This window comes from Prinia subflava, chromosome 3 (assembly GCF_021018805.1).
Source record: "Prinia subflava isolate CZ2003 ecotype Zambia chromosome 3, Cam_Psub_1.2, whole genome shotgun sequence".
NCBI lineage: Eukaryota > Metazoa > Chordata > Aves > Passeriformes > Cisticolidae > Prinia > Prinia subflava.
This window is the reverse complement of record NC_086249.1, coordinates 32093659-32120197: the sequence shown is the minus strand read 5'-3', so window position 1 is coordinate 32120197 and position 26539 is coordinate 32093659. Positions and strand designations below refer to the sequence as shown.

The window sequence follows — 26539 nt, the reverse complement described above, 5'->3', positions numbered from 1 at the left end:
GAAACCAATCTTCATTTGTTCTGCTGTTTGCAGAACCATTGTTTCTAATCTAATGCATTTTGACTGTGGGCTATAGTCTGTATCCTGCCAGAGTTAAAATGGATCTTCATAATGCTCTGTTTTGATTTTATCATCTGTAAACTCTTTGTCTGACAATAATGTATTTGTTGATTCATGGATACATATCAATACTTACCTGTTCCCCATTTATCTCTTTCCTTTTTTTTACTGACACTGTGATTTTAACCTATAGATCATGGATTGAATGATTCAGGTTTGTTGTTGGGTTATTGGTTTGTTTATTTATCTATTAATTACATAGCTAACTGCTGCCTGTTATCTCACAACTACTCTGAAATCACCTCTTCAGTGAGGTTTGAAAGAAGGGGATCCCACATTATTTCCTTTGTCCATGTATTTTACTCTGTCTTCAGCCCTGGACTTTCTGAATGAGGGAGGTCCTGTGTGTCCCCGAGACCCATCTAGGTATTACTGCAGCATCTGTTAGCACCTCTAGGAACGACTTAGAGGCATGAACAGTAATCCTCTTCATACATTATCGAGTTTCTTTTTCACAGTAGCGTTCACCAGTCCTTGTATCAGTGAGGCATGTAAGACACAAAGAAACAATACTGCTCAGAGCTTTGGTTGTGACCAGATTTTCTCTGCAGAAATTCTTCCTCTTTAGAAATTATCTTAGTACTCCATAAGGCTTGTTGATTGTCACAAAAATATTGTTGATCCCAGTTGTTAATTGTTAACTTCTATTTCTGGAAATCTGGCATTATGCAAAGACTTTGATGAAGCAAACTGTGCAGGAGAGAGCGCATCAGGTTCAGATATTGTGTGCCTAGTCAGTTCTGAGACTCTTTCCTTAATGTAATTGCAATATCCAGACATGGAAAATTGTTGCAGAAGAGCCTGATTGTTACAAGAAAAATGCTCTCAATGATTTGAATCCACTCACAAAATGGAAATATATGTAAGACTTCAGTAGGCAGAAGAATTTCACATTTTGTTGATGAAGTTAAGATGACCAAAATAGCATTGCCCATGGTTTCTCTCTAGCAGAAATGAATGAGTATTGCATAAGAAAATTGTGTTCTGAAGAGGAGCAAATCCTTCTTCTTACACAGTGCACAAGGCTTATGCAAGATCAGTAATTTTTGATATTATGAATTCTCTCCACTGCTTCTCATCTCTTTAATTTCTTTTCATGTATTAAAAAAAAAAAAAAAACAAAAACCAACCAAACAAACTTTTGAAGTTTTTAAAAGAAACTCCAAGATTAATATGCTTTTAGCAACCACTTTCTAGTGGTAAACTATTCACAAAAATGAAAAAACGGTGAAATAAAAGTTATTGATGTAATGCTGGAGTGTTTGTTCCTTTATGGGTTTATAGAAAGGTCTGTTGAAAACACAGCCTTCTAAATAATAATTGAATCTTTATATTCAAAATCAGATGTTCCTTTAAAAGGGAAACATTAGAAATTTTTCTTCCTATCTTTCTCTAACTACTTTTGCACTGCTTTTACCGTAAATACAGACCTATTTTTCAACCATTTCCCTTCAAAAGAATCAAAGTCAAGAGTTGATTGCATCCATACTGTTGCCGTGTCTGGAATGCAATTTCTTTTTCTTCAATATTTTAAGCACGTGCTGATACCCCTGAATGGATGCAGATTATTGAACAATAGTAAGATAATACAGAGAAATCTTTGTCTCTCTTAGTGTTGAAAATATTGGCTCTATTCTACCTCTTAGGATTAATAGTTGTGCTTTGATATATTCAGTTCCTTTCATGTTTAAATACTAGAAGTTATAGCTCCTTCAGATAATGTTAAACAGAAGTGATATTTCTGTTCAAATCTTGATGGTTAATAGAATTCTGTCACTAATATGTGAACCATCTGAAGGGACCTTGTACACCTTCATCTGATTCTCATACTAAAACACATGGGTCCAGAGAATATGATGTGTATAGTGGCTGGATTTTAAATGTGCTTTGGTCGAGATTTTGGGGTTGAATTGAATTTTTTTAATGTTTTTTGTTATGTTTTTGTTTTTATTTATTTATTTTTTTAATCTGTCAAATTCTCAAGGGAGTTTTTGGGTTGACTTCAGTAGTATTTGAACAGGGCACGTAGGAGTCTGAAAAACATGGTTACTTTGCTAAGGAGTTGTTTTCCTTGATCTGTTTGACCAAGCATTGATTTTGCTCCCCCATGTGCTCTGAATGCACTTCAGAATTAAAGCCTGCTTTTATTAGCAGTTTTTAAGGCAGGGAGCAGTGTGATATCTTCTTGAGCATCTTTAGAGAACAGCAGCATCACAGCTGCTAGAAGAGCTTTGCAATCTATGTGTGTTAATTACTGCTAGAAATTCTTGTAATAAAATAGGTATGGATTTCATTAAAAGTGAAGTCCAGCCCTGACATCTCATTGGCATGCAGGAAGGAAGTCTGTTGTTTAAGTCAGGAGTGGTTTAGCCCTTCTCCATTATCCTCAAGGTGTGCAATTCTAGGAGAAAAGCTCAGGTCCCAGTGGTCTGGAGAGTGTATTTCATCTGGCCTTCCTGCACACCCCAGTCTGGCATAAGAAGGAGGGATACCTCAAAAAATCCACTCCTAAACCTTACCAGTGAGTCTTGGACACAAAAAAAAGAGAGGATCAATGAAAGTCTTGTATGCCCAAAAGCATTTTGATATATTTTTTTAATCCAATTCAGTTAGTTTAATAAAAATGTTAATTTTTCTTACAGACTTTCTTTTCTACCCTCAGACCCCATACCGTTTTTCTACTGGCAAAAAATGGGCGTACATTTAGTAATGGATGTGAATATGACTTGCTTTTTTAATGTTCTTCCATCACTTGTCACTGTTAGTCTTATCTGGTTTTTGTGCTCCATCTTCAGTTCCTTTCCTGTCCTGACAATTTTCATCATGTCAGCTTTTGCAGAAGAGGTTTGTGTAACCATATGGTGCCTAGCTCAGGGAACGCCATGAACCCTGAGAACCACAGGTTGCTGCCATGAGCGCACTTTAAGAGCCACAGCAGGTCATGGAGAGACATCTTGTCACTGGAGGTGTCCCCAGGCAGTTGTGGCGTGCCCCTCTGCCAGCCCAGGAAGCTGTGGGCACGTCTGTCCTGCCGAAACCAGCGCTGTGTTTTTTCCTGAGCAGTGTGTATCCATGGTTAAGTTAGGTGTGAAAACCTTCTTTAGACCTTACTACATTCAAAGGGGAAGCAGATGAAAAAAATCTGTTGCCTGTCATCGTGACCAATGATATACATGCAGTCTGCTGGGGTTTTCTGTGTGACTGCAAAAGGAGGGCAGGGAGGAGAAGGATGGCTCACACAGCAGATGATGTGATTGATCAACATGTTAACTAGTGTAGCAAAATCCCATCTGTTTATATGGTTTACATCTTTCCCAGCTATGAAGCTGGGATAAGAAGAAAAGAGGCACAGAAACAAAATCCATTATGAATGAAAAATTGGAGCCCAGTCCTGTTACTGATGAAATTAGCACAGTTTTGAGAAGAATAAGACCACGTCCCAAAAAAGAGTGTACATGAACATCCACTAATACTATCCTCCTCTAATTCTGCTTGGCAAGAAAATGGGGCATTTTCTCTCAAGATCTCTGTATTTTGTTCAAAATATGGTTAAGCCATTGGCTGCCCTCTGCAAAAATCAAACAGAATCTAGAATAAAGGATATTATAACAAGGGAGCCTTTCATAACTAATTGCTACTTAATTGTGGTTGAAGTTTTTCAGTTTCTGTCTGCTTAGTTTCTCTTATTCCTATTGGCAATGGAAGTGAATGGGATAGTAAAACATATTGAGATCCAGACCTATTCTGATAATTGCATTTCTTCCTGTTAAAATGTGACAACATTTAAAAACTATTTGTGCTGTGAGCAGATTCTATGGAGTAATAGCACCATGTCTGCCTCTCTTCTTTCTGTAGTTTTTGGGAAAGAAGTTAGCTGAAGTGGCTTTAATTGTGAATGAAGCAATGTTTATGGTTTCTTTAATCACTGTTTACTTTCAGTAAGAGCTTTTTCAAGTAATGGGAGTAAAATATATTCTTCCATCAGTCTGTCTAAACATTAAGAATGCTATGTAGAAAACTATTATAATTTAGTCATAGATGTACTCATCTAGGGGGAGAAAAAATCACCAGAGGCATGCATGCAGAAATGTCTTAGCTGTGTATGCAGATTCTCAAAAAAGGGCTGTGAATGTATAATTCTGCGTGCACAGAAATTCAAACTATCAACATTTTGACTTGTGTCACAGTATGTGTGCTCCATGGCATGCTTGATGAAAAGCTTTTGTGATCTGCCAGAAGATAACTATTATCTCTTACAAACACAGAATCAGGGGTAATTCATGTCCAGTCAGTCTGTCTTTGGGATCTCCTGGAGATGGGATGGGGCAGGAGGTGGAAAGTAAAGACCTGCAGAAGGTGTGGTGCTCACAGGTATCTAAAAAGAGAGAGATGGCAGTTTTACAGTGAAGTTAAGAAATACAATTCTGTCAGAATTGTAGTACAAATGTGATGCCCAGGTGGTATTTTTGGATCTAGCCACAATTTGTAGTAGAAATAATATGAGTAATGACAAATCTATTGATTCTCCATATAAAGCAACCCAGTGTCCAATCTCCCTGAATTGCAAATTTTGTCTGAAACCCAAGGTAATTTAGATTGCTTTGGTGATATCTATTCAATACATGGCCTCCTAGGACTACAGTCCTTTTCCTTTTCTATTTTTCAACACCTGTCATAACACAGCCTTGGTCTTCGTCTGCAGGAAGTAACTTATGTATTAACAATAATTCTACTACTACCATAATGCTAATAATTTATAGCTTGAACATGTCTCATATCTTTTCCAGCAGCCAAGAAAATTCCCTTCTCTTATCTGCCATTGTTGAATTTGGAGAGTAAACTTTCTTTCATGTCCTTCCACTAACCTTAGATATTTATGGTAACATCCAGTGCTTTGACAGTCTCTGTGTCCTGCTCCTTAGTTTCTAAGAGAAGATAGTCTTCTGGCTCCCCCCTAAACAGCTATGTGTTATGTTCTGATGAAAAGCCGTTCTCTGCAAACTTTTTTCTCTGTCACAGTGCAGTTTGTGAGTTCTTGTATTTTTGGAGGAGAAAGAAGTCAATCCCTACATTCATTCTATTCATTCTCATTTAAGAAAATAAATCCCTGCTTTTTAAAATTTCTCTTTTCATTGTTTATCCTTTTCAAACCTGTAGTTGGCTTGAGTTTTTTCCCTTTGATATTTCTTTTAACAAAGTGGTGTTGCCAGAGGACTTTTTTGAAACCACTTCCTCCAAATAATTTTTTTGAGCTGTCTCCTTCTGCTCTTGGATGTCTTCATTAATTATAAATAAAGACTGATAATAAAGACTGATAATTTTGCATCTTGACAAAACAGCAACATGTATTTGGAGAATGTGAAGAACTCAGCACATATGTAATTGATTCCTAGGCTTTTAATGACTAGTTAACATTTCTTTCAGGACTTGCTTCTCAAAAGGAGTCTTTTTATAGCCATATGGAAATACTTCAGATGATTAAAGAAAGGGAGAAAAAATGATCTAAAGTCAAGTATCATATGAATCTGGCACTGACAAGATCTTAGGTGAATTTTGAAATAAAGCCCTTAAAGTATCGATGTGTTTACGTCAGTAACAGACATTACATTAGTTTTAAAAAAATCCACAAATCTGAGTGATTTTATAAATGGTAAACTGTATTTCAATGTCAATTTCTTACCTCAAAATCTGTGCTTTAGCTCTGTGCAGTAGTGGCAATTTTGTTCAAAAGGTGTGACCAGGAAAGGAAAAAACAATGACAGGAGCAAAGTTGCCTGGGTGAAAGCTCCATTTGGGTCACATGAGCAATACTGGTTTGCACTGGCTGATGAGCTGATATTCTCTTGAATTACATGGGAGTCCCCAGTGCATGTGGGTGAGACTTTCAAGGGTGCCTGACTTGCTGATCCCAGTAAATTCTAACAGCACTAAAAGTGTGAAAAGAGTGAATAAGAATCACAAATTTTGCTGAATTCAGCTATTACATTTATGTACAGAAGATAATTTGGAAATGACAAAAAAGAGAATATATTAATATTTGTGTAGAAATAAATTAAAATGTTTTCCTTTGAATCAAACAACTCAGTCCATATAATTAGGAATCTTCCCCAGCTCAACCTGCAAATAAAAAAAAAATACATAAGTTATTCAACTCTGTTTAATAGGTCAGAGAGGCACACCTTGAATTTTCCCAATGAGCCAATTTAGTTCAGTTTCTCATGAGTTTAATGTATCACTGTACTGAGCACTTTCTGCTCCTGCTCAAATTAAAGTTTTCTCCTCTTTTCACTTGCTGCTCTGGTCATATCCTCAGCTGGTGTAAATACCTGTGATCACTGTAGGGATGCTGCTGATTTACACAAGCAGGTGGTCTGCTTCCAGGCTGTTTTACTGCTCCATGATAATGGATTTGGTGAGTGAGCTTTTTTTGCGAATGTCTGAGCTGAGTTTATTAACATCTTAGTATGCTTCAGACAAGTGGGTTCTTTTAAGAGTGTTCTCATTTTATTTCTTATGAGAATGTTATGTTTATTCTTTCTTTATTACTTAAAGGCTGCATTGAAGAAACAAATTGTCCATTGAGATGGGTTTAGTGGAGCATTTGTTTTGTTCTTGGCAGAATGGTTCTCTGCATCCGTTAAAAAGTAGGAACAAAAAAGAAAGGCATTTTATTTAAAGCTTTAAAACCCAGTAAATGTGTCTGTGGCTAGACTTGAACTGGCAGGTGGGGGACCCCCAGTCCCTTAATTAAGGTGAATGAATAAGGGAAGACTTTGAGCCTCTGCCTTGTAGCTGTGTAGCAGACAAGGCCTCAGCTGGTGGCAACCTGGGGTTCTGCTGGGATTTTAGGGTTTCCGGTTGCTTTTTGGGGATTGCCACCACCTTCTGCCAGTGCATGCCAGGACTGACCCTGCTGTTTCTGGGCAGGGTGAGAGGGAGGGAAGGAGAGAGAGAGAGAGAGGGAGGATTGCCCTCTCCTAGGCAAATATTTGCTGTACAAATCTTAATGTTTGCTTATGTCAGTGTGGGCTTAAAAAATTCATGCAGACCTGTAACTGAGAAAAAGAGCATCAATGCGGGCAGCCTGTGCTGTTGCACATACTCCATCCTGTCTGCAGCCCGTGATGCCCCTGGGGAGGGCAGTGAGAACCATGGCTCTGAAACGCTGCCCCTCGTTTTGTGCAATGAAACAATGAGGGCTGGGTTGGCAAATCTGCTGTGTGGGAAGGAGGTGGTGTGAAATGTCTCGCTGTGATTCCACCAGTGCTCCTGCAGCCTCTCTTAGCTGGTGTCTGCTCCCCTCCCCTACTGCTGTAGCCAAGTCCAGAACCCCACTGGTCCTTGCAGCTGCCCAGTGCAGCTGTGAGCAGAGAGGGGAAATGGCTAATCATGGAGTGTGTCTGTGCCCATAACAGCTCATGAGGTTTACCATGTGGGAACTTCGTTTTAGTAGCAAATGAGAAGTGAAGGTCAGAGAAAGATGGAGCTGTTGCAAGATGGGGAGCAACATGAAAATGGAAAAAAATGACCACTTCAAATAAAGTAAATCAGTACATAGGCCAGCAAATGATAGGACACCAGTGCTGTGTAGAGTACTTAAACTGCTCACAACTGATTTTAGTAACATGCAATGAAGCTGTCATATATCAAAGCTTTCAGTTACTTAATTATAATTTATACCAGATGATATTTAAGGTCATAGTTGTGGTATTTTCTTATTTACAGTCTAAACTATAAAAAGATCCAGAACATTTCACCCTAGGGAATCCAAAAATGGTTGCTGCTATTCCTTCTTATGGAGTAATCTAGAGTGCCTGCTGTAAAGCAGGATTTCTAAAATTTCTAAATCAAGAAAGATTTAAAATTTCATCCTTCGATGGATGGTTCTTCCATGGCTTCCATAAAAGAGACTGAGATAAACTATGCAGGAATAAATGAAACATGTTGGAAGTTCAAACAACAATAAAAGGTAGTCTCTGAAATTCTTGCCAATAAATAGAAATCAGAAAAGTACAATTTTGACACCAAATATGTCATTAATCCAACTTTCATGTGTTCTTCCAAGATTATTTTTTTCTTTCTTGTGTCAAACACACGAACTAAAACATTTTTTTTTTACATTTTATATTCCATTGCTGTTATATGTAGAGATGTTTTTGTCTTACTGGACTGTAATCCTAGATGCCAAAAAATATGCAAAGCCAGTTGAGTAAAAGTGACTTGCTTGGGTAGTCCAAAGAGTGCCAAGGTATCCTTATGCATTTCAAGCATTAGTGTGGAAAACAGTTTACACAGGAAATGGTGCAGTTATGTCCCTGTCTCCCTTCAATAGCTCTGATACAGGGTGTTCACAAAATGATGTGAGAGTGCTGTATTTATTGGACTTTCTCACCCTTTCTATCTCAGTTATATAAGCCTCTTATCTGGCTCCTCTTTGGCCAAACAGCTGCTCGGAGCTGTAATTTAATAATCAACACACAGCTGTGCCCTCTGAGCAGACAGGACCTGAGAACATGGTGCTCACCCAGATGTGCAACATCAGTACCAGCACAGAACTGGGGTGACACATGAGTAAAATAGTCCCCTTTGACCTCCCTGTCTAAAACAGATGGAGGTTAGACGGTCTCAGCTGCAGGCTGCAAGCCTTGGTGGCCTGGTGTTGGTCTCCGGTGTTCCACATATTCTTAGGGACCTATTCTGGTCATGCTTCAGCCAAGCAGCCTAGTCCTACCTGCTGTCCAGGCACATGCATACCACCACTGTGTGCATCTCTCCTTTTTTGCTGTGCAATGTCAGGAAGTGTAAAGCAGAACCTGAGATTGCTCCCTTGAACTCTCTGCCATGATAGCTACAGGCATTTCTCCTCACCATTAGGCTTTCAGCTAGGTGGGGGAAAACTGGGTTTGGTTGGTTCACCGTGTTTCTCTGGAAGCTTTAATGTGAGGGGGTGCTGATGGGGTCTGCTGGTTAACCTTACGTCATCTCACGTGTCTTCTGAAAGTTGGAGGAATGAAATGTGTCCCTTAGTGTTCCTGCTGGTGAGATCTGTAGCCAAGGCTGGCTGAATTTTTCATTGAAACCACTGAATCTTTTTTTTTAGTCAAACATTTCACTGAGTCCACAGTCAAAGGGTGACTTTGAAGTTTGGCTTTGCAGCGCAATTGCATGGGGGACTCTAGCTTTCCATTTAAAAGTGAGAGTTCATTGAAAGTCTGTGAAAGTGAAGGATTATTTAATTACATCCCGATTTGCCAACTGTATACTCAGCCCTGCGCAGAACATAAAGATACATAATGTCTGCTCCCCGTGGAGCCTTAGCACTAAGTCCTGGTTATCATTGCCTGCACGCAGGTTTCAGTGTGTTTTCATCTTCTCACATAGGATCTGTTCTGCCTCTAACTTAACAAACCTAAGACTAAGTTAGGCTCTTCCTTTTTTTCATCAACATGCCCTCATACAGGCTAGAAGGAATGTTTCCAGTAACTTCCTCTTGGTAACCAGCCAAATAGCTGTTTTTCCAGAAAGGACTTGGGAAGCCAAGGTGTGTAAATCCTTTTCCAGTTTTGATTTTGGCGTACAGTGGTCAGGATGTGTCTGTCCTGGTATGAGAGATGGTTGCTCCCTGTGGTACAGCAGCTCCTGAGCTTGTGGGCTATGCTGATACACACCAGTATCATCTTCCCAGCCTGTGGTCCCTATGTATTGGCAGTGAATGAGCTCTCGTGCACTTCAACCACATGTAGTTTTGTTCCTAGGTGAAGGACTAAGGAAATGTCTAGATGATCCTTTGGTGCAAGATCATAACAGTAAAAGGAGGCCAAGGATTTTATGTGCCGGGAAACTTTGTTAAATTGCAGTATCTGTCCACATGACAGCTCTGCAACATTCTGATGCCAAACCTCCAGAGAAAATCCTAAGCACTTACAGGAAAGATCCCCCACAGTTCAAGTTCTCAGTACTTTCAGTATGTTTGACTTAAATTACTTTCCAGACTTGGAATTTTGTTTCTCAACACGGGTTTTATCCAAATGATGTAAAGCCACCCCAGTGGCCCTACTCGTGTTCTGCCTTCCTGCCAGGAAAAGATCTCAATGTCTTCTGCTCTCCTTGCACCAGTGCTGTGGTTTTCAGCAGAGGCATGGGGGCAAAAAGGGGGCTGTGGCATGCTCTGCTCTGAGCTGAACTGTCAGAGACTGATGACAGAGTGCCTTGGAGTAGAAAGCAGAAAAGCTGGTGGGTCTTTACTTTTTTGGCTAAATCATGAGTCCTGGTCCTTGCGCCAAGAATTCCTCCTACATTTTACCTCCATCCATTCCTTGGGAAATGGACAAGCCATCTTTGGAGCAGCATCCAGAACCCATCCATCCCTTGAGAGAAAACAGAAGTGGTCTGAATTCTCTTGAACAAGTAGAGGAATTATAACACAGGCTTCTGTTTCCATGGAGGAGATTAAGCTGTGTCCTGATTTTGAGAATAGAGTTCATTTTTTAGTTGTTAGGCTACTGTATCAAAAGGAACAGACTACCAACAATCATATTTTAATACAATGATATCTGCCTTTTTGAAAAAAAGATTTAGGTAACTTTACGGTATTAAGTATTTAGTACACCTGCCTTAAAGGGACTGAAATGTCCCCACAAGCTTTTATCTTTGTGCAGTTGGTTGACTCTAAGAGACAAAAAGCATGCCCTTGGCAAATGCAGTCCAAGGAAAGGATGTCTGTTAGAATACTGTTGCCAGACTTTCCATTGTAAGAAGTGACCTTTCACTCCCTTTCAGAGATTTTGGATCTTCAATGCTGACATAGAGGGTGAGGAAACATCACATCACAAGAGAAAATTGCCTTGATTTGTCTTGTGGAACAGATCTCCTTTTACTGCCTAATGTTCCAACATGCGACCTCCACTCTGTAATTGCCTATCTATCAGCTACGATATGTTCAACATGAGAAGACTTTCCCCTTTTGATTGGCTTTTCTTTTTCCTTTTATCAACATTTTTCTTTCTTTCTTTCTGTAAAAAAATTCCATGTCTTGTTCAGACTTAGAAGTGCTTGAGCGAAACAGTTTCTAAAACAGTATTTTGAAACAAATTCTCTTTTAAGACTTGAGCTACGCCAGACTTGCAAGGCAAAATGTCTTTGTTTGGTTGTTAAAAACTGAAAAATAATGCAGGGAAAATGGAAAAGGAATATATTTTCATTGCACCAGGAGAATTTGAAGGAAGCTTCCTGTAAAAGTCTGCTTTCTTGAAGCCGCTGCCTAAACAGGAAAATTCTGGGTGCCTAAGTTCACAATGTGCTATTTCTTTGCAAAACATTATGAGCTGATGTCCAGCGTTGATGTTTGTACTTAATAACAATTGTATCTCTAATTGGCACCATCTTGCCCAAGGCACTACACAAGTTTCATGTACCAGCCTTCTTACAAAGATGTTGGCACTCACTGCAAACATCTGCTTCAGTTATGTTTCCCTTAAGCTCTTTGTGGCACCAAGAGAACCATTTCCCTCTGTATTTTTTTTCTCATGGTTTCTCAAGGTTTTATGTGTTTTTATGCTCATGATCATGGGGATATATGCATTAGTCTTACTGCACATCGTTAGAGCTACACATTCTTCATATACAGATTTTTCTCTTTCATACTTAATTATGAAATCCCAAGGGAAAAAAAGCATAAATACACAGCATTCAGTTTGCTGTTGGTTTAAGAGTCCAACAGAGATATATTGCAACACTACTACCCATCATGAAAGAACTAGCAGTTAACAAAGTGTTTGATATGTTGGCCTAACATATGTTACTTTTCTAAAGACACTTTTGCTTTACTATAAGACATTCAGGATGTTCTTTTGTGTAGAAGAAAATCTTTATCAAGAAGTCAAATAAAAGAAATACAAGCCACTGCTGAAAGCAAATGCCTACAAGTTTGGTATCTTTGTAAACATAATTAAGGAATTATTTTCTTAGTATTCATCTGTGGAAGTCTGAGCAAGACCCCCACCAAAGCGGACAAAAGGAGAGCCTTCATGCCACCAAAATGCAGTCCTGCCTGTTGTTCATTCTAGGACGGTTTTTTTAGTTCTGTATGCAAAATACAGTTATGATGGTGACCATTTCACGGGGAAAATAATATTATCAAATTCAACTAAAATTATGCTTATTATAGTGAGAAGCGTAGAGACAGGCTGTCTCTTTGAATTATGTGCCTGGACTTCTTTTTTCCATTGCTCATTTAATATTCTCAAAAGTGGTCTTTGCTGAGGTCATGTTCAACCACAGATTGACTGTGTGCCACCAAGACTAGTGGGGTTGCACAGAACCACAGGCAGACTAGCAGCCCTTCTGTTTCCAAATGGATGATGGCTCTGAATTGAATTTTAGATGTCTGGAGTGTTTTCATTCTTTGATACCTTCTGTACTGGCATTATGCACTGGCTAATTTTGTTTCTTTCAACTAAAGATCGGGTTTTTTGTTTCTTTTGTAAATCTTCTATGGATGTATTCTTCTAGCAAAGATCTGCACACAGCTCAGGGACTTGGAGTGAGCTGATTGCGTGTGAGGTCTGAATTTAGCTGAACATGCACAAAGTATCTTTTGATATTGATTCTCTGACAGAACAGGTCATGCATTGAACTCTGATGTTGCTTGGAGTATCTTTCTTGCTCCTGATAAAAAGAAGAGGTCTGTTGATAAGAGAAGGAGCAGGTACCTGGAGCTTCTTCTTTGTAGTCTAGTGGCAAACCACCCAAGTTGATAGTCTTTCATCAGCTCCCATGGGATTTAGGTTCACTTTTTAATTGCTCAATTGCTGGGTGGTAAGTAACATGTTAGGTGGTGTTAAAATGCTGTCCTCTTTTTTGAGTCTTGATCCAGCAAACTCTAAATATAAACTTAACTGTAAGTTTGTTGTGTCCTTGAAATAAATGGGGTTATTGAAGTTGTGTAAAGCTGAAGCAACTTGAAGTGATGTTTCGGATGGATCCACTGCCTTAATATACTCCTGCATATACATCCTTATACCAGATTGGCTGTTTCCCAGCTTAGTGCCCCCACAAGAGTCAATTTGCAACTTCTAGCCAGGCTGAGATTATGCTGTACTTGTTTTATCACTGACCATCCTAATCCTTTCCCTCCTTTGATTTGCCTTCTTGGAGAGCTGCTGGGGAATTGTGATGGGAGCAGACCTGACTTAGGCCTCTGTCATTAAAAAGACAGAGATGTTTAGGACTACCATATAGTATTATATTCTGCATTAAAGAGCAGAAGTGTAATGTTGTGTTAACTGTCTAAGATTTATTTTATTGTTTATATCCACTGAAACAATCAAACCCACAAAAAATAACAAAAAAAAAAAAATCCAAACAACCTCCATTTTTAACAAGGAAAATGACCTTATAGTTTTACATCTTCCCAGCAAGCTGTGACCAGCTATGGAATACACTATTTTGCAATGAACTCTGTCATATTTTCATCTGATTTACACAGAACCTTATGGATAACAAAGTTTCTGCTTATTGCGGGAGGGTGGGGAAGAAAAAAAAGCCAGTGACTGCCTGAACAGGCTGCCATAAATACAGCTCTCTTGGCATGCCTTGTCCCCGAGATGAACTGATTTGTGGTCTGGATTCAAAGGTGTTTTACTGTTCTTTGCTTCTCTGTGGATGCAGCTATTTTGATCAGGCTAATTTTCAACTGGAGGAACTGAAGAGCTATTATTCTCCCTGAAGGTTATCTCATTTGTTTAAAAACTGGTGGCAAACCACTGACTGCTGTATTTTTTTTTTTTTATTTTAAAGACAACAGCAACGAGGGAGGAGAGTTATATCTGGAAAACCCCCATGTGCAAAATCCCAAGGTCCTTTCCTGAAATAAAAAATACTTTCACAAGTAATAGAATTAACTTCACCATGGTTCAGAAACTCTGTCCTCTGCTGTACCAGAGGATGGGCTCATCAGGTTACACCTCATGGCATTGCAGAGGGTATATTTCTTGTCATAGTACATTCAGAATATGGTATTTTTTCAGTTCAGAAGTGAAGCTGAAATTCCAGAGACCTTAGAAAGGTGGAACTAAGTATTCCATGTTGTTGGTTAGGTCCTTAGACAATGTCATTTTCTTAGTTCTTCTTCTTTCTAAAGGAATTGATACTTACAGACTCTCCTTGCTGGATATATAATAGAGCAGATGTCAGATTAGCTATTATCAGTTAGAAACTGCCTTTTAGGTTGGTTGGGTTCTTTAAAATTATTGTTACTGTTGCTTTAGTGAAGGAATTCATTGTCTGTTGAATGATCATGATGCAAGCAGACCTCTGTCTGTAGTAATAGGCATGTCATGGCTAGGTGGAGTAGCTTTAAGAGGAAAGTGTTGATAAGATGCTCAAGCTCACAAGGAAGTGCAGACATCCAGAGAAAACACAGGATGAAATTTGTCTTTCTGATTCTTGCTGCTCCTGCAGCATGACCTACCTGGGAAAGGGAAACATTGGATGTACTGAGCACTCATGGTGGGGACTGCCTTGAGACAAGCACATTTTCCTGAATATTGATCTGTACCTCCCAGTTCCCACTCTGACACCCGGCTGCACTCCTGACAGGGGGAGGAAGGCAAGCACTTTGGAAAATGGAGCTGCCTTGAGCATTTAAATGGGAGCTCTTCTAATTTGGGCAGCTGGACTTTCATGTATGCCATTATGTTTAAAATTAGTAGTTGCAAAAGAATTAAGAGAGAAAAAAAAAAGGAGAGGTTAGTTCAGATAAAATTTAGAGCAAGCTGCTTCACAATGAGCTCAGACTCTCTACAGGGAATTGCCTCACCAAAAAGGATGTCTTCCAGATTCCTTCCCACTCATCTTCCTTATGAGATAGTTTTTCTCCCCCAGTGCAAGCATGTGTTTGTGGCTCCTGCCATCTAGAATATCCTCCTTCTGTGTATGGCCTAAATGGCCTTTTTGCTTTATGACTTAGCACCTGCTTTTATTCACTGTGAGATGATTTTTATGCTTTTTAGTAAATGTGACAGGCAGTGCATTATGCACTGTCGTGTTTTATTTACTCCCATATAGCATTATGGAATACAGTTAGAATGTGACATCCAGGACACCAGAATGCTGTGTTTTGTTGTGTTGCAACATGGGACAGTTCAGTGCCTTGAAAGACACACTGTCTTTTCCTTTGCCTGTATCTTTTATTAAGTGTTTTTTATCCTGACTTTCCCCCTGGTGAATGTGTGATTTCCACGAGCTCCCCCAGTGTATCTGATGAGGACAATGCTTGTCTGCTTGGAAAGGTCCTATTGTAGTCTCATAGCTTTGTTGATACTAAGGTGTGAGAGTTGCTGACATCTCCTCAAGCTGTTTCCCAGATGTCTGATGATGCATGAGGAGCCAACCTCCTGAGAGCGATCCTGGGTTGACTGTTTTCTATCTAAGCCTGTTAACACTGTGAAATCCCAATGAAAATCCCCCCTTAGAAAATTCTAGTGTGTTTGATTACAGTGCTGGCTACACCACTTCAGGTTGTAATTTAGTGCATGGTGAGGAGGATGAGAGGGAATCAGGCTGTGTCAGAGCTCCTGAAGTGTATGCTCCAGCATCAGGTGAAGGCTCTGAATAACCTTAGATTTCATCCTGTGTGTGCGCTATAGAAACAGTATTTGTGGCCATCCTCATCAAACATACTTTCTTGCTTTGTGGAAAGGGCTTTTCCTCAGAGTGGAATATTTGAATATCCCTCATTTTACTGCAGTGAGACTTTTCTCCTCATGATTCTCTCCAGTCGTTCCTCTACAATGACTTTATAATTGCCACATTTACCATGATGGAAATAACAAGTCACTGTGCTTTGAGTTTTAAGCTTCATAACACGTGCAGCTCTATTGCTCCATGTACCTGTACAACTTGGATACTGCAGAGCTGTGCCAGCCATGACATTTCAGCACTAGTCTTGGTCAGGTGTGACTGCCTTGCAGGCAGAGCACGGTAGTCTGTGGGATTCAGAGTTTAACTTAAATGAAAAGCTGTGACAGACCTCTTCTGAATGTGCAAGAGAGCAAATAGTGTTCATTCTCAGCTGGTGTGCTGTGTGCACAGATGCTTTGTTTGGGGGTATATGTATGAGCATATTTCAGAGATGCTGTTCCCAGATCTCTAATTTCAGCGGCTGATGACACGAGGGTAAAGCCTGTGCTAGGACTGCATGGGAAAAGGGAACCTTTGCCTCAGAATTGTAAACCAGATTGAACCACACAGTGAAATGCATGGTGACAGAGGGAAAATGGCAATGGTTTGCTGTCCAGGAAAGAAGAGTAAAGGACTCTCAGGCACAGGATGAGTTTTGCCATGTTTTACTGTAGTAAACATGGCAAACATGTAGTAACTTTTGTTCTGACTTACGGAATGCTTGTTTTTCACTAGAATTTGTTATCATCCAATCTGTTTTATTTTTATCCCTTTTCTTGGACGGTTTGGATAAAGTCCTGTGAAATATCTTGTCCTCTTGGTGTACTGAGTGTTTTCAGAGTCCAAAGGTCCTCAGGATTTCAGTAAGAACTCAGTAGTGTTGGCTGGACATTTTGTTTCATTCCAAATCAGGGAAAAAAAAAACCCACAGATGTCCTTTTCCCCCTTTTTTTTAGAATAAAAGCAAATATAAAACAGATTTCAGCAGAGATGTGCCTGATGAAAATCACAACAAGACTAATAAGTGGGTGGTCCTTCTTTTCACCAAATTGGCATTTTTCCAATGCAAATTGTTTGGTCAAAGCAGAACAAAACTGGCTAGTTCTGCACCTTGTGAGGTAGGGCTGTGTTTGCTTAGAAAGGGTGGCTCAGAGTGTGAAAGCATCTTAGAAAGATGTCACAATTAGATTTGTGGAGATAGTTTTATAAGAAACACAGACTTTTGTGTTCTGAGTTTTAGGTTGTTTGGAAGCTAGAATTACTGTGCTGTCAGAAGAGTACAACAAACAGTTTTTAGATAGCCATGCTTTGCTTATAGCTTCATGCAGAGAGGTATTTACTGCCATGAACCAGTGAAAAGCAACCTGAAAATTAGGTGTACTAATCATGAAGTTTTTACCATTTGTCTGGATTCCTGTTTTCAATGAGCATTTATAAAACAAGTATATTTATTTCATATGAAGAGCTTAGAAAACTTCAGTCACACTTTTTAAGGGTGAAGACTTAGATTAGTGTGTGACAGATGGCTGTGGCTGGTTGCTTTGGTTCTGTATTTCCATCATTCACAGAGTGTCATGGTGGAGATATTTTTCCCCCATTTTTTCTTCCTTAGTAGCCAGATTCAGGAGAAGGCATCAGTTTTCTATTTCTATTGCTTGCAGTGGAACTGGAGGTTGACATGGCATTCAGCAGAGTGGAGTGATGTTAAGTTTAAGATAAAGACATAGAGTTTGAGTGTTTACATGAAAACAAGTGTCCAAGTTCATGTAGATCCCCACACATCAGGTGGGGAAGGAACACAGGTAGCTGTCCCACAGGTGGAGGCTCAGAGGTGTGTATCTTGGCTGGGAACTGAAACCTGTCATGCTCTGCATGCTGCCTTGGAGCCTTCTGATCCTCAAAATGTCCACATACTAAAGCTGTCAATGCACAGAAGAACGGTTCAATTGTTCAGTGCAGTTCTTTGATGCAAACTGACCTGAATTCCAGCATCAGAAACAGCTGGGTAGTGCCAAGTGCATGGTGCAACTGAGAAGACATTTTGACTTTCAGAGAGCTGGGTTGTGACGCAGTTTCTGTAATCCTTGGAGCCGTGGATTTACAGCAGCAGAGGTTTTACCTCAGTATAAGTAAACTTTAGGAACAATTGAATATTTGCTCAGGCAAAAGTGGTGGAATTTTAATTAAGTAAAGACTTGGCTATTTGTCTTGAAGTTACTAAGATGGTTGTTGGGACAGGATCTGGCCCCAGTTACATCAGTATAAGCATGGAGTAGCTGTTTGAGTAAATGGACCACACCATATAAATAAAAGCAAAACATGACCTTACACATGTTTCTGGGAGGAAATACTTAAGCACAATAAAAAAATTTAAATTCACCCATACTCACTTACCTGCAGTCCTTCATTGCTGCTTTTGTTTAGCGGGCATTGCTCCCCAGAGCACAAAATTTGGGAAGCAGGACTTTTTACCTTTTTTATTTTAGTCTGTCTTACTTCATTGTTCTTAAGCTTGTAGCTTGTATTAAAGTTTAATTCTGTTCCAAAACCAAAGTGGTGAGAATGAAATTATATAATCAATATAAATGTAAAAATAATGATACACTTCTTGTAAAATAAAGAGTCTATATACTTCAGTTCTGTTGTTCTTACTGTTCAATAGGGGATTGAATTAAGAGAAAATACACTGTACTTCCTATTTAATAATAACTGCTGCTAGACCCAACTTTTTATAGATTTGAAATGCAAATAATTGTGCTGTATTATAAACTGTTGTGTTTTTTGCCTTCCTGTAACTGGAACAACATACTAATTTCTACAAGTTGTGACTACTAACAGAGAGCAATCACCTCACAGACTTGTACCGAAGAGAAGAGACCATCAGCGTGGCAGGGAGCGGCTGCATCCACAGTCCTCGCTTCCCCAGCAGCTACCCCAGGAACCTCCTGCTGACGTGGCGCCTCCACTCCCCAGAGAGCACCAGGATCCAGCTGGCTTTTGATAATCAGTTTGGGCTGGAGGAACCTGAAAATGAGATCTGCAGGTGAGCAGCAAGGGAAAGTTTGCAAAGGGCTCCTTAAGACTTTGAGCTCACTGGCATGACACTGCAAAGCAAAGCAAACCCAAGGTGTCTCTGGCTGGGTCTAGGATGTCCTTGCAAGGAGGACAGACCTTTAAGGGGCCCTCCCAACTGAAATTGATCTTTGAGTTCATAAATAAACCGAGCTGTCCTGGACCTGAAACAGTTTTGTCAGGTTATAGTCCTTGGTTAAGGTTTTAAGCACAAGGTACTTGTATGCTCAAATCCAGCTATCTAACAACATAGGTGCTACTTCAATGGGATTTTGTCCTCTATCACCTCTGTCATGTTACAGGCAGACAAGAAACCTTCTTCAGTAGGTGGAGGGCTCTAGGATGTTTGAGTGAGTAGGTAAGCATTTATGTTCGAGTGCGAGGGACAGATTAAAATGCATCAAAAAATATAATTATGTTCAAATTACTTGCTTATCTTTATTTTTACTCTTCACTGGTACAATTCCTTTTAAATTTTTAAATATAGGTCCACAAACTTCAGTGTGCTGATGCATGCTGATGTATCTATAAATCTATTAAAGCTTACCCTACTATATCCCAGTTGCTTTGGTTCCTCTTTTAAGCAAAAGTGACCTTCAGCTCAGACAGATCTGGCTGATTAACCTAGGTGGATAAACTGTTTTGCATTAGCAGAGTACAGAGGTGAATCTTGCCAACTTTCACTAAAACAATATAAATCCATGTGTTTATATTTCTTTTATTCAGCTCTCTTTTCTGTGGGAGAAAACAGGCTCAGGATTCCCATGGCCTCCAAAAGGCAAATTGCTGTGATGGTACTTACTTAAAATGCTAAAGTCTCAGCCTCCAACTCTGCCTGATCATGTTGTTACTTACACCTTATCTATGCAGAGAACTTGGTTGTTAGTGTTTCTGCACACCCAGCCTCATATCTTATCTTTGTCAATTAATTTGTGTTTGTAGGGTTTGGCATCTCTGCAGGCATTTTCCAGGGTGGATTTTTTTTTCCTCATTTTTCTTTGTTAAATTTTCTGCATTACTGATGGAGGGAACCGTTCCTGCGGGTTTGTTTTCCATGTAGTAATAAAAGAATGCAGCCTAAAACTGGCTCTCCTTCCCTGCTCCTTGGCAGGTCTGCTCTGGTGATGTGGGTCCAAGATCAGCAGCAGAGTCAGTAACAACAGTAACCTCCCAGTACCCCAAACACTTTCCCAGATTCAGAGCCTAATGCATACAGAAGCGGCCTGTTAATATTTACATAGTGGATAAACTGTGGCTGACCTTAAAGCATTGCAACTTTGAAACAGAGGGCTAATTTACTGTGGAAAAAAAGATGAAGTATTCTCTGTCAAAAGCCATTAAAGGTGGTGGCACAGTGAGGGAAAGTCAAGCTGTTACTGGCATTATGTGCTTGGAGAGCATCTTGGAAGACAGTCTGCCTGCTTTTTCCAGAGCAGCTAATTTCAAATTCAGAGAAAAGCAAAGACCTTCCATCATCCATAGTGTCTGTAGAAGCTGGAAAAATATCACATCCTTTTCTGTAGTAAAGCTTTCCCTAGAGTTTCTGGAAGACCTTTATTTGGGTAGTATTACTTCCAGAGTGAGGAATTTTTTGGTCAGACAGCTTGTGATGGCTTTAAGTCTGTTAAGTACTGTGTGCAGTTGGATTTTTTGCTAATGCTGAATATATTTTTCAAAACTAAATCCTTTCTGCAGCTTCAGTCCCTGACAATCCTTGCAGTGCTGCTTTAGAGAGACAGCCAGGAATGTTTTAATTGAAATGAATGCTGAGAGCTGAGCATATGCTTGAAGGTTGGGCATACTGGACAAGTAATTCAGGACCTCTGCACCTTACCTTGCTTTTGTATTTGCTTTTGACCTTGAACTTTTTTCTCCAGAAACTTCCTAGTGTTTTCCTTCCATTTTTCATTAATGCTAATTATTTTGATTTGCATACTATTAAGACTGAACTGATTGAAATTCATTCAGGCTGAGGAATGAAAAGGTGTATTTTAACAGAGCTATATTTCTTCAGAGTTCTGAAGAAGGAGAGGAAGTATTCAAGGTCTTACAGAATGTTCAAGAAGTGCAGTTAGCATTTCCACAGGCACTTGATAAGAGATGATTCTGAAAAGCAATTAAATTACCCAGCCTCGGAGGCTCCTTGGATGCACAGAAGCAACTGAGAATACACCTACTTCTGTGATCTCTGCAGCAAAGCATCTGCTGTTGAAAGCAGATATAATCCTTGAAAGTCCATGGATTTTCCCTGGTTTTGCTACTTAGTCTGGCTTCTGGCTTCCAAAAATGAGGAGGCCAGTCAGGACAGCTTTCACCAAAGCTTGCGAGGTTATCTCCTGCTGAACACCACCCCCCCTTCTGTTGCAATAGACATTCACAGTTCTGTGCTGCCCGGGGGGCAGGGGTGGATGCTTGGGAGCTCTGCTGGGTACCACATCCATCACCACCAGGGAGTGGGAGCTGGGGATGGTGGAGAGAAACTGAGACAAATTTACTTCTGCCTGCAACTAAATTCTGGTGTGTTACAAAAAAAGGATATTTCAGCAGAGTTTGGGCAGATTTAAGTGGTTGTGGTGGATCTGTTATTTTCTGTTCTGTGCAGTTTGGGGTTGGTGAATATAAAAGCAGCAGCGCTGATATTCTCAAACCACATAGTACTTGTGGGTTTTTTCTCAGGGGCACTCAACAGAAAAAGGAAAGCAGGTCTGTTATTTACAGAGCTGCTCAGCTCCCATAGCTGGGCAAGGAGGAGGGTGCTTGCCTCACAGACCTGGGGGTGGGGAGCAGTGCATTGCTAGCAAGAATCACTTAAAAGGTCTGAACTCCCTCTTTGGAGGGAGCAGATGCTTTGATAATAGAAAACATTCCTGGTAAAGACCTCCAGAGTTTTAAGGCTTAACTGTACTGTGAGGATGGCACTCAAGCTGCCCCTCTTGTCATCATCTCTGCCCTGCGAGCAGCAATGTGTGGGGCCTCATTCTGGCTCCAAAGATATTGAGAGATATTTTGTCATAGATGTGGTAAAAGCAGAACTTTATTTTATGTCTCCTTTATTCTCCAGCTCCACAACTGTACTCATTTATTTATTTATTTATTTATATGGTCATTTAAACCTAAGCAGGCAAATGTACATGCTGGAGCTGTGAGTGCTACCACTGTGTCCCTTCATCCCTGGGGTTTAGTGCCTTCTGCTCCTGACAGAGCCCTCGTTGGGCTCAGGGACCACTGCTGTGGCACGGGTGCCTGGCCAAGATGTGATTTTTCACAGAACAAGATGTGCTGTTGCATTTTCCCCTGGTGGCAGCATGCACGTGAACTCCCCACTGCGGCACGCAGAGCAGACCATGCTTTCCAGCTTGAAAGCTAAACATAAATCTTTCCAAACCAGCTACAGGAGCAGTGTGCCTCCTACAAGGAAGGCCCTAAAAAGCACCTTTCAGTAGCATGCACTGCCCTGTGTCCCTCCAGCATCTCCCTTTGCTCCTGGCACAGTGGATGTCCCTCTCTAGCCCTCTGACTGACACAGCAGCCTGTGGCTGCTGCTGCTGCTGCAGGGAGTTGGGCAACCACCAAAAAGTGCACAAGTGCTTGCAGCTGCTCAGGTTGGGCAGCCTGCCTTAAATAGTATTTTATCAGGTCTCTAAATTATTTACCCACCACATGAAATGCAATGCTTATGCTTACTGTATACTAAGCACATGCAAGTGCCTTTTATTTGTATTTTAACGTGGTAGCAAATACTGTCATGTTCCAGGAGCACAGAAATCAGTCATTTGAGCACTCAGGCAGTAGCTTGCAGCTTAGTGTATTTTGAGGCACACTAACTTGTCCACCATTTGTAATATTTACTCTGATGTTTTGGAGTGGAGAACAGGGGATAGTTGTCTTTGTGTCTCCAGCTGTGCTCCTGTCAATTTGCAAGCACTGTCTGTAACCAGAGTCAGCAAAAACTGATTCTTCGTACTTTTTTCAGGTACGACTTTGTGGAAGTGGAAGATGTATCAGAGACCAGCACAGTTATTCGAGGACGGTGGTGTGGACACAAGGAAGTACCTCCAAGAATAACATCAAGAACAAATCACATAAAGATAACCTTCAAATCCGATGACTACTTTGTGGCTAAACCTGGATTCAAGATATGTTACTCTCTTGTGGTAAGTATCCTAGGGGTAACAGGGGTAAGAGCTTGCAGTGTAAAAGAGCATCAGTTTTTGAAGACTGGATGGTGTAGCTAACCGTGGGATCAAAACACTAAATGGCTGGAAGTAATTTTATTCCAGCAACTGCATTAATGCAGATCAAGGTATTTTTGACATCCTGTCATTAAATATAAAATCAAGTCAAGTTCAGTTCAAGATTTACTCTAATAACATATTTCAGAAGCACTAACACTTTCTATGCTAAAGCTGCACTGCCACTGCTTTGAAAGATGCTGCAGAAATAGCAAGGAAATGGCTGCTCTGTGAATCCCTTTTTCATGTTCATTCGAGGTCAAATAAAAATACCTTGAGGGGCTATGGCTGTGATTCTCATATAAAGAATAGTTTATTCTGTATGCAATAAAAATCTGCATGCAAGACAGTGTACTAAGGCTCATACTGTATTTTTAATCAGATGTCAGCATGCCTCTGTATATGCAGAAGCATTAGTAGTGTATCATGTACTGTTTCAATGAGATGAAAGGCTCCTTTTTTGTTTTTATTTTGGTTTTGTTTTTAGGGAGCAGGAATGCTCAGTACTCTTAAATAGATTGTGATGCACATATGTATTCCTTTGTATTGCTCTGATTAATATTATAATGCTTTTGGTACAGTGTAGCTCGAAAGAGGCAGATTTTGCAAACACTCAGGAAATGGTAAGCAATCATTTATTATACTATCATCATTATATCTTCTTTTCCATCACAATTCTTATTCCCTTTTTTATTCAATCCACTGTCCTTTAACAAGAATAAGAAAACCTGGAATAGCAATAATGTTGAAACAGGAAAGATTCATTGTTTGAGTCATTCCACTTCCACCTCTTGGCTTTGCATGCATGTATGCCTGTGTATGCTAAAAAGAGTCCATAAACAGCACATTGTCAAGACAGAGCAAAGCTATAAAGATTTTGCTCCCTTGCATCTAAATTGTTAGGCTTATAGTGGAGTAAGGCATTAAATTGTAAGTACATCCTGAACTCTAATTTGAAGATAATCTACTAAAACTCAAATTCAGGCAGAACAGTTTATGAAAGACCACTGGGCATAAAAATGGGAGTGAAGCAGCAGCCTTTTTTTATACTGTTTGTATTTCAGCACAGCCACAGAAACTCCTGCATTTAGCAAGTTTTAGTCCAGAGAATATACAGATAGTCTGATAGTATTAGGCTTTCCAAAAATTAATGTTATCACTCTTAAGACACAGGACTACTCTAGAGTAGAAAGCTCCAAAAAGACTACTGTATTTATCTCATTTCAAAACTATGAGTAAACAGAGAATTTGCAATCTAGCAAATCTGTTTACGAGGATAATCTCTAAGTGCACCTTCTGAATGAAATACTACTGTATTTCAGAGAAGAGCCCTGTACAGGTGATTGGTGGCATTTCTGAGTTGGGGGGTGATTTGTACTTAGCTGGTTTTCAGATCTTGAACTGTCCAACCTATAACTGCAGGATTAATACTGAGCAGAGTCAGCCCTTGTTCCACATCCCCCCCTCGCCTAGAGCGCAGTTCACAGATATGCTGAGCACTGCTGACCCCTGAAGGTTGGACTGGCTGCATGTTTCTAGTCTGTAAACCACGGAGCATTAATGAAGCATGCAAAAACATATGGTATTTTGCATGAGATGAAATTAAGGACCCATTGCCTTTTTTCCTTCTCTTTGTAGCCTTCTCTAACAAAGGGCTACTCCTGGCGCCTTTCACATAGTGCACAAGATATGTGCAAATCTCTTCATCCCCTTGCTTTTTCTCATGTTTGGAGTTTGGATCTGCATGGCAGTTGTTTATTTGTATACCAGACTCTGATAATTTTCCAGAGAAAATAAAGCAACTGATTTGGAATTTATTGATCAGCTCCATCTTCTGCGCATCATGCCAGAATGACTGAGTGAATTTCTCACAGTTACTCACGCAGCCAAGCAGCCTTGCAGCCTGACTCTTTGGCCTCTCATTTATAAATCTTCAAGGAAATCAGTGAATTTCAGTACATTTGATGAAGATGGAGCTTTTATTTACATCAGCACTCTACATGAGGCACAAATAAGGCACCACAGAGCAGAAACGTCCTTCACTCTCTTTGTATACTTGTATTTTCCTGTTAACTTCATATTTCAGTACCATTTGGAGAAACAAAAGGGGATTATTTTTCTAGAGAAGATATAAATTGTACCACTTTGCCCTTGTGAAACAAGGTACAGAAAGTAAACATCCCATGTAGGATGAAAGGGCTCGATGGGATTAGAGCTCAGACTGATTCTGGAAAATCAGACCAAAAAGATACAAGGATGGTCTTTAACAGTATAAGGTTGAAAACTGTACAGATACATGTGAATATTGAACTGTCCCAATATAATATAAGCGACAAGGGGCAGGGGAGAAAAATCTGTGAAATAAAGTCTGACCATCTAATTACAGCATTTAGCAACTTCTGCTTGCCAAGGCTGTCTCCCTCCACCTTCTTCCTCCTCCTCTTCCCTCATCCTCTGTGTCTTGGCACCTCTACCTCTGCTCTCCCTCTGTGGGTCTGAGGGTCTCAGAAGGCTGGAGGGGGAGCAGAGTGATGGTGGTCTTGAAGGCCTGGGACTCGTCCAGCATGCTGCTGCCTGCCCCAGATCTGCTCTTCCCTCACAAAGTTATAGCACTCCCTGGACTGGGAGCTCCAGGATGGACCTGACTCCAGGAGTTTCCTAGTGAGTTGAGTGTGTCCCACTTCCCACTGCTAAACTCAAGTTGCCTGCCCAAGAGTCAAAAGTGTCCTAACCTCTCTGGAAAAAGTCCCTCCTGCTCTGTGCTGGTTGCAGGAGGAGGTAGGTGTGCACAGCTAGAGGCTGACCTCTACACTTGACCCTTCACATTCAAAGCCCCCTGTCGTAGCTGTGCAGTTTGGTGGCTTAGTCTGGGTATCCACATAGAGAATTGCATCCCTTGAACCTCTTTAAAAACTGCCTTTTTCTTTAAGCTTCACAGATCTAGAGCAAAAATGGTCTGGAGCAAGACCTAGACAGCTATTAGGCATGAGCCTCATTTGATTGCAAATTTGTTTGAAATTCCTCCCTTAAAGCCATTATTTCTCAAAATTTAAATGCTTTTCTTGACTAAGTTGCCTTAGAAATATTAAATTGTATTATAGAAGGCACTGAGGTGTTCTAGGGTGGTGGTGGGGGTGTTTGTTTGTTTGTATTTTGATTTGATGATCATTTTGTTTGTTTATTTGTTTGAGGGGGATTGTTACATTATTTTTTTTACTCTAAGGATGTAATTATTCACAACAGTGTAGAAATCCATGAAGCAGAGGAAGATAAATTTATATAATCCCCTTTTCCCTTCTGAAGTTCTTTCGGTGTTTCCTTCTGAAGTTCTTTCATTCCTGGAAAGGAATGTTAACAAGATGGATCCCATGTTTTATAACTTCATTTGCATGCACACTTAGTGAAATAGTCTAGGAACTCATTCAGGAACATGT

General features: G+C 40.1%; 1 protein-coding gene across 4 annotated transcripts in view; it reads left to right on the top strand.

Annotated features, from left to right (window-relative positions):
* PDGFD (platelet derived growth factor D) overlaps nucleotides 1-26539 on the top strand; it is a 140975-nt gene that overhangs the window by 63669 nt on the left and 50767 nt on the right. Inside the window, exons 2-4 of one of the 4 annotated variants that reach the window (XM_063394568.1) lie at nucleotides 18658-18844; nucleotides 22847-23027; nucleotides 23687-23728. In XM_063394568.1, the coding sequence (XP_063250638.1) occupies nucleotides 18658-18844; nucleotides 22847-23027; nucleotides 23687-23728 (410 nt within the window). Of the gene's footprint in view, nucleotides 1-18639; nucleotides 18845-22846; nucleotides 23028-23686; nucleotides 23729-26539 lie in introns of all 4 variants that reach the window. The other 3 variants (XM_063394567.1, XM_063394570.1, XM_063394569.1) reach the window with 3 other exon arrangements.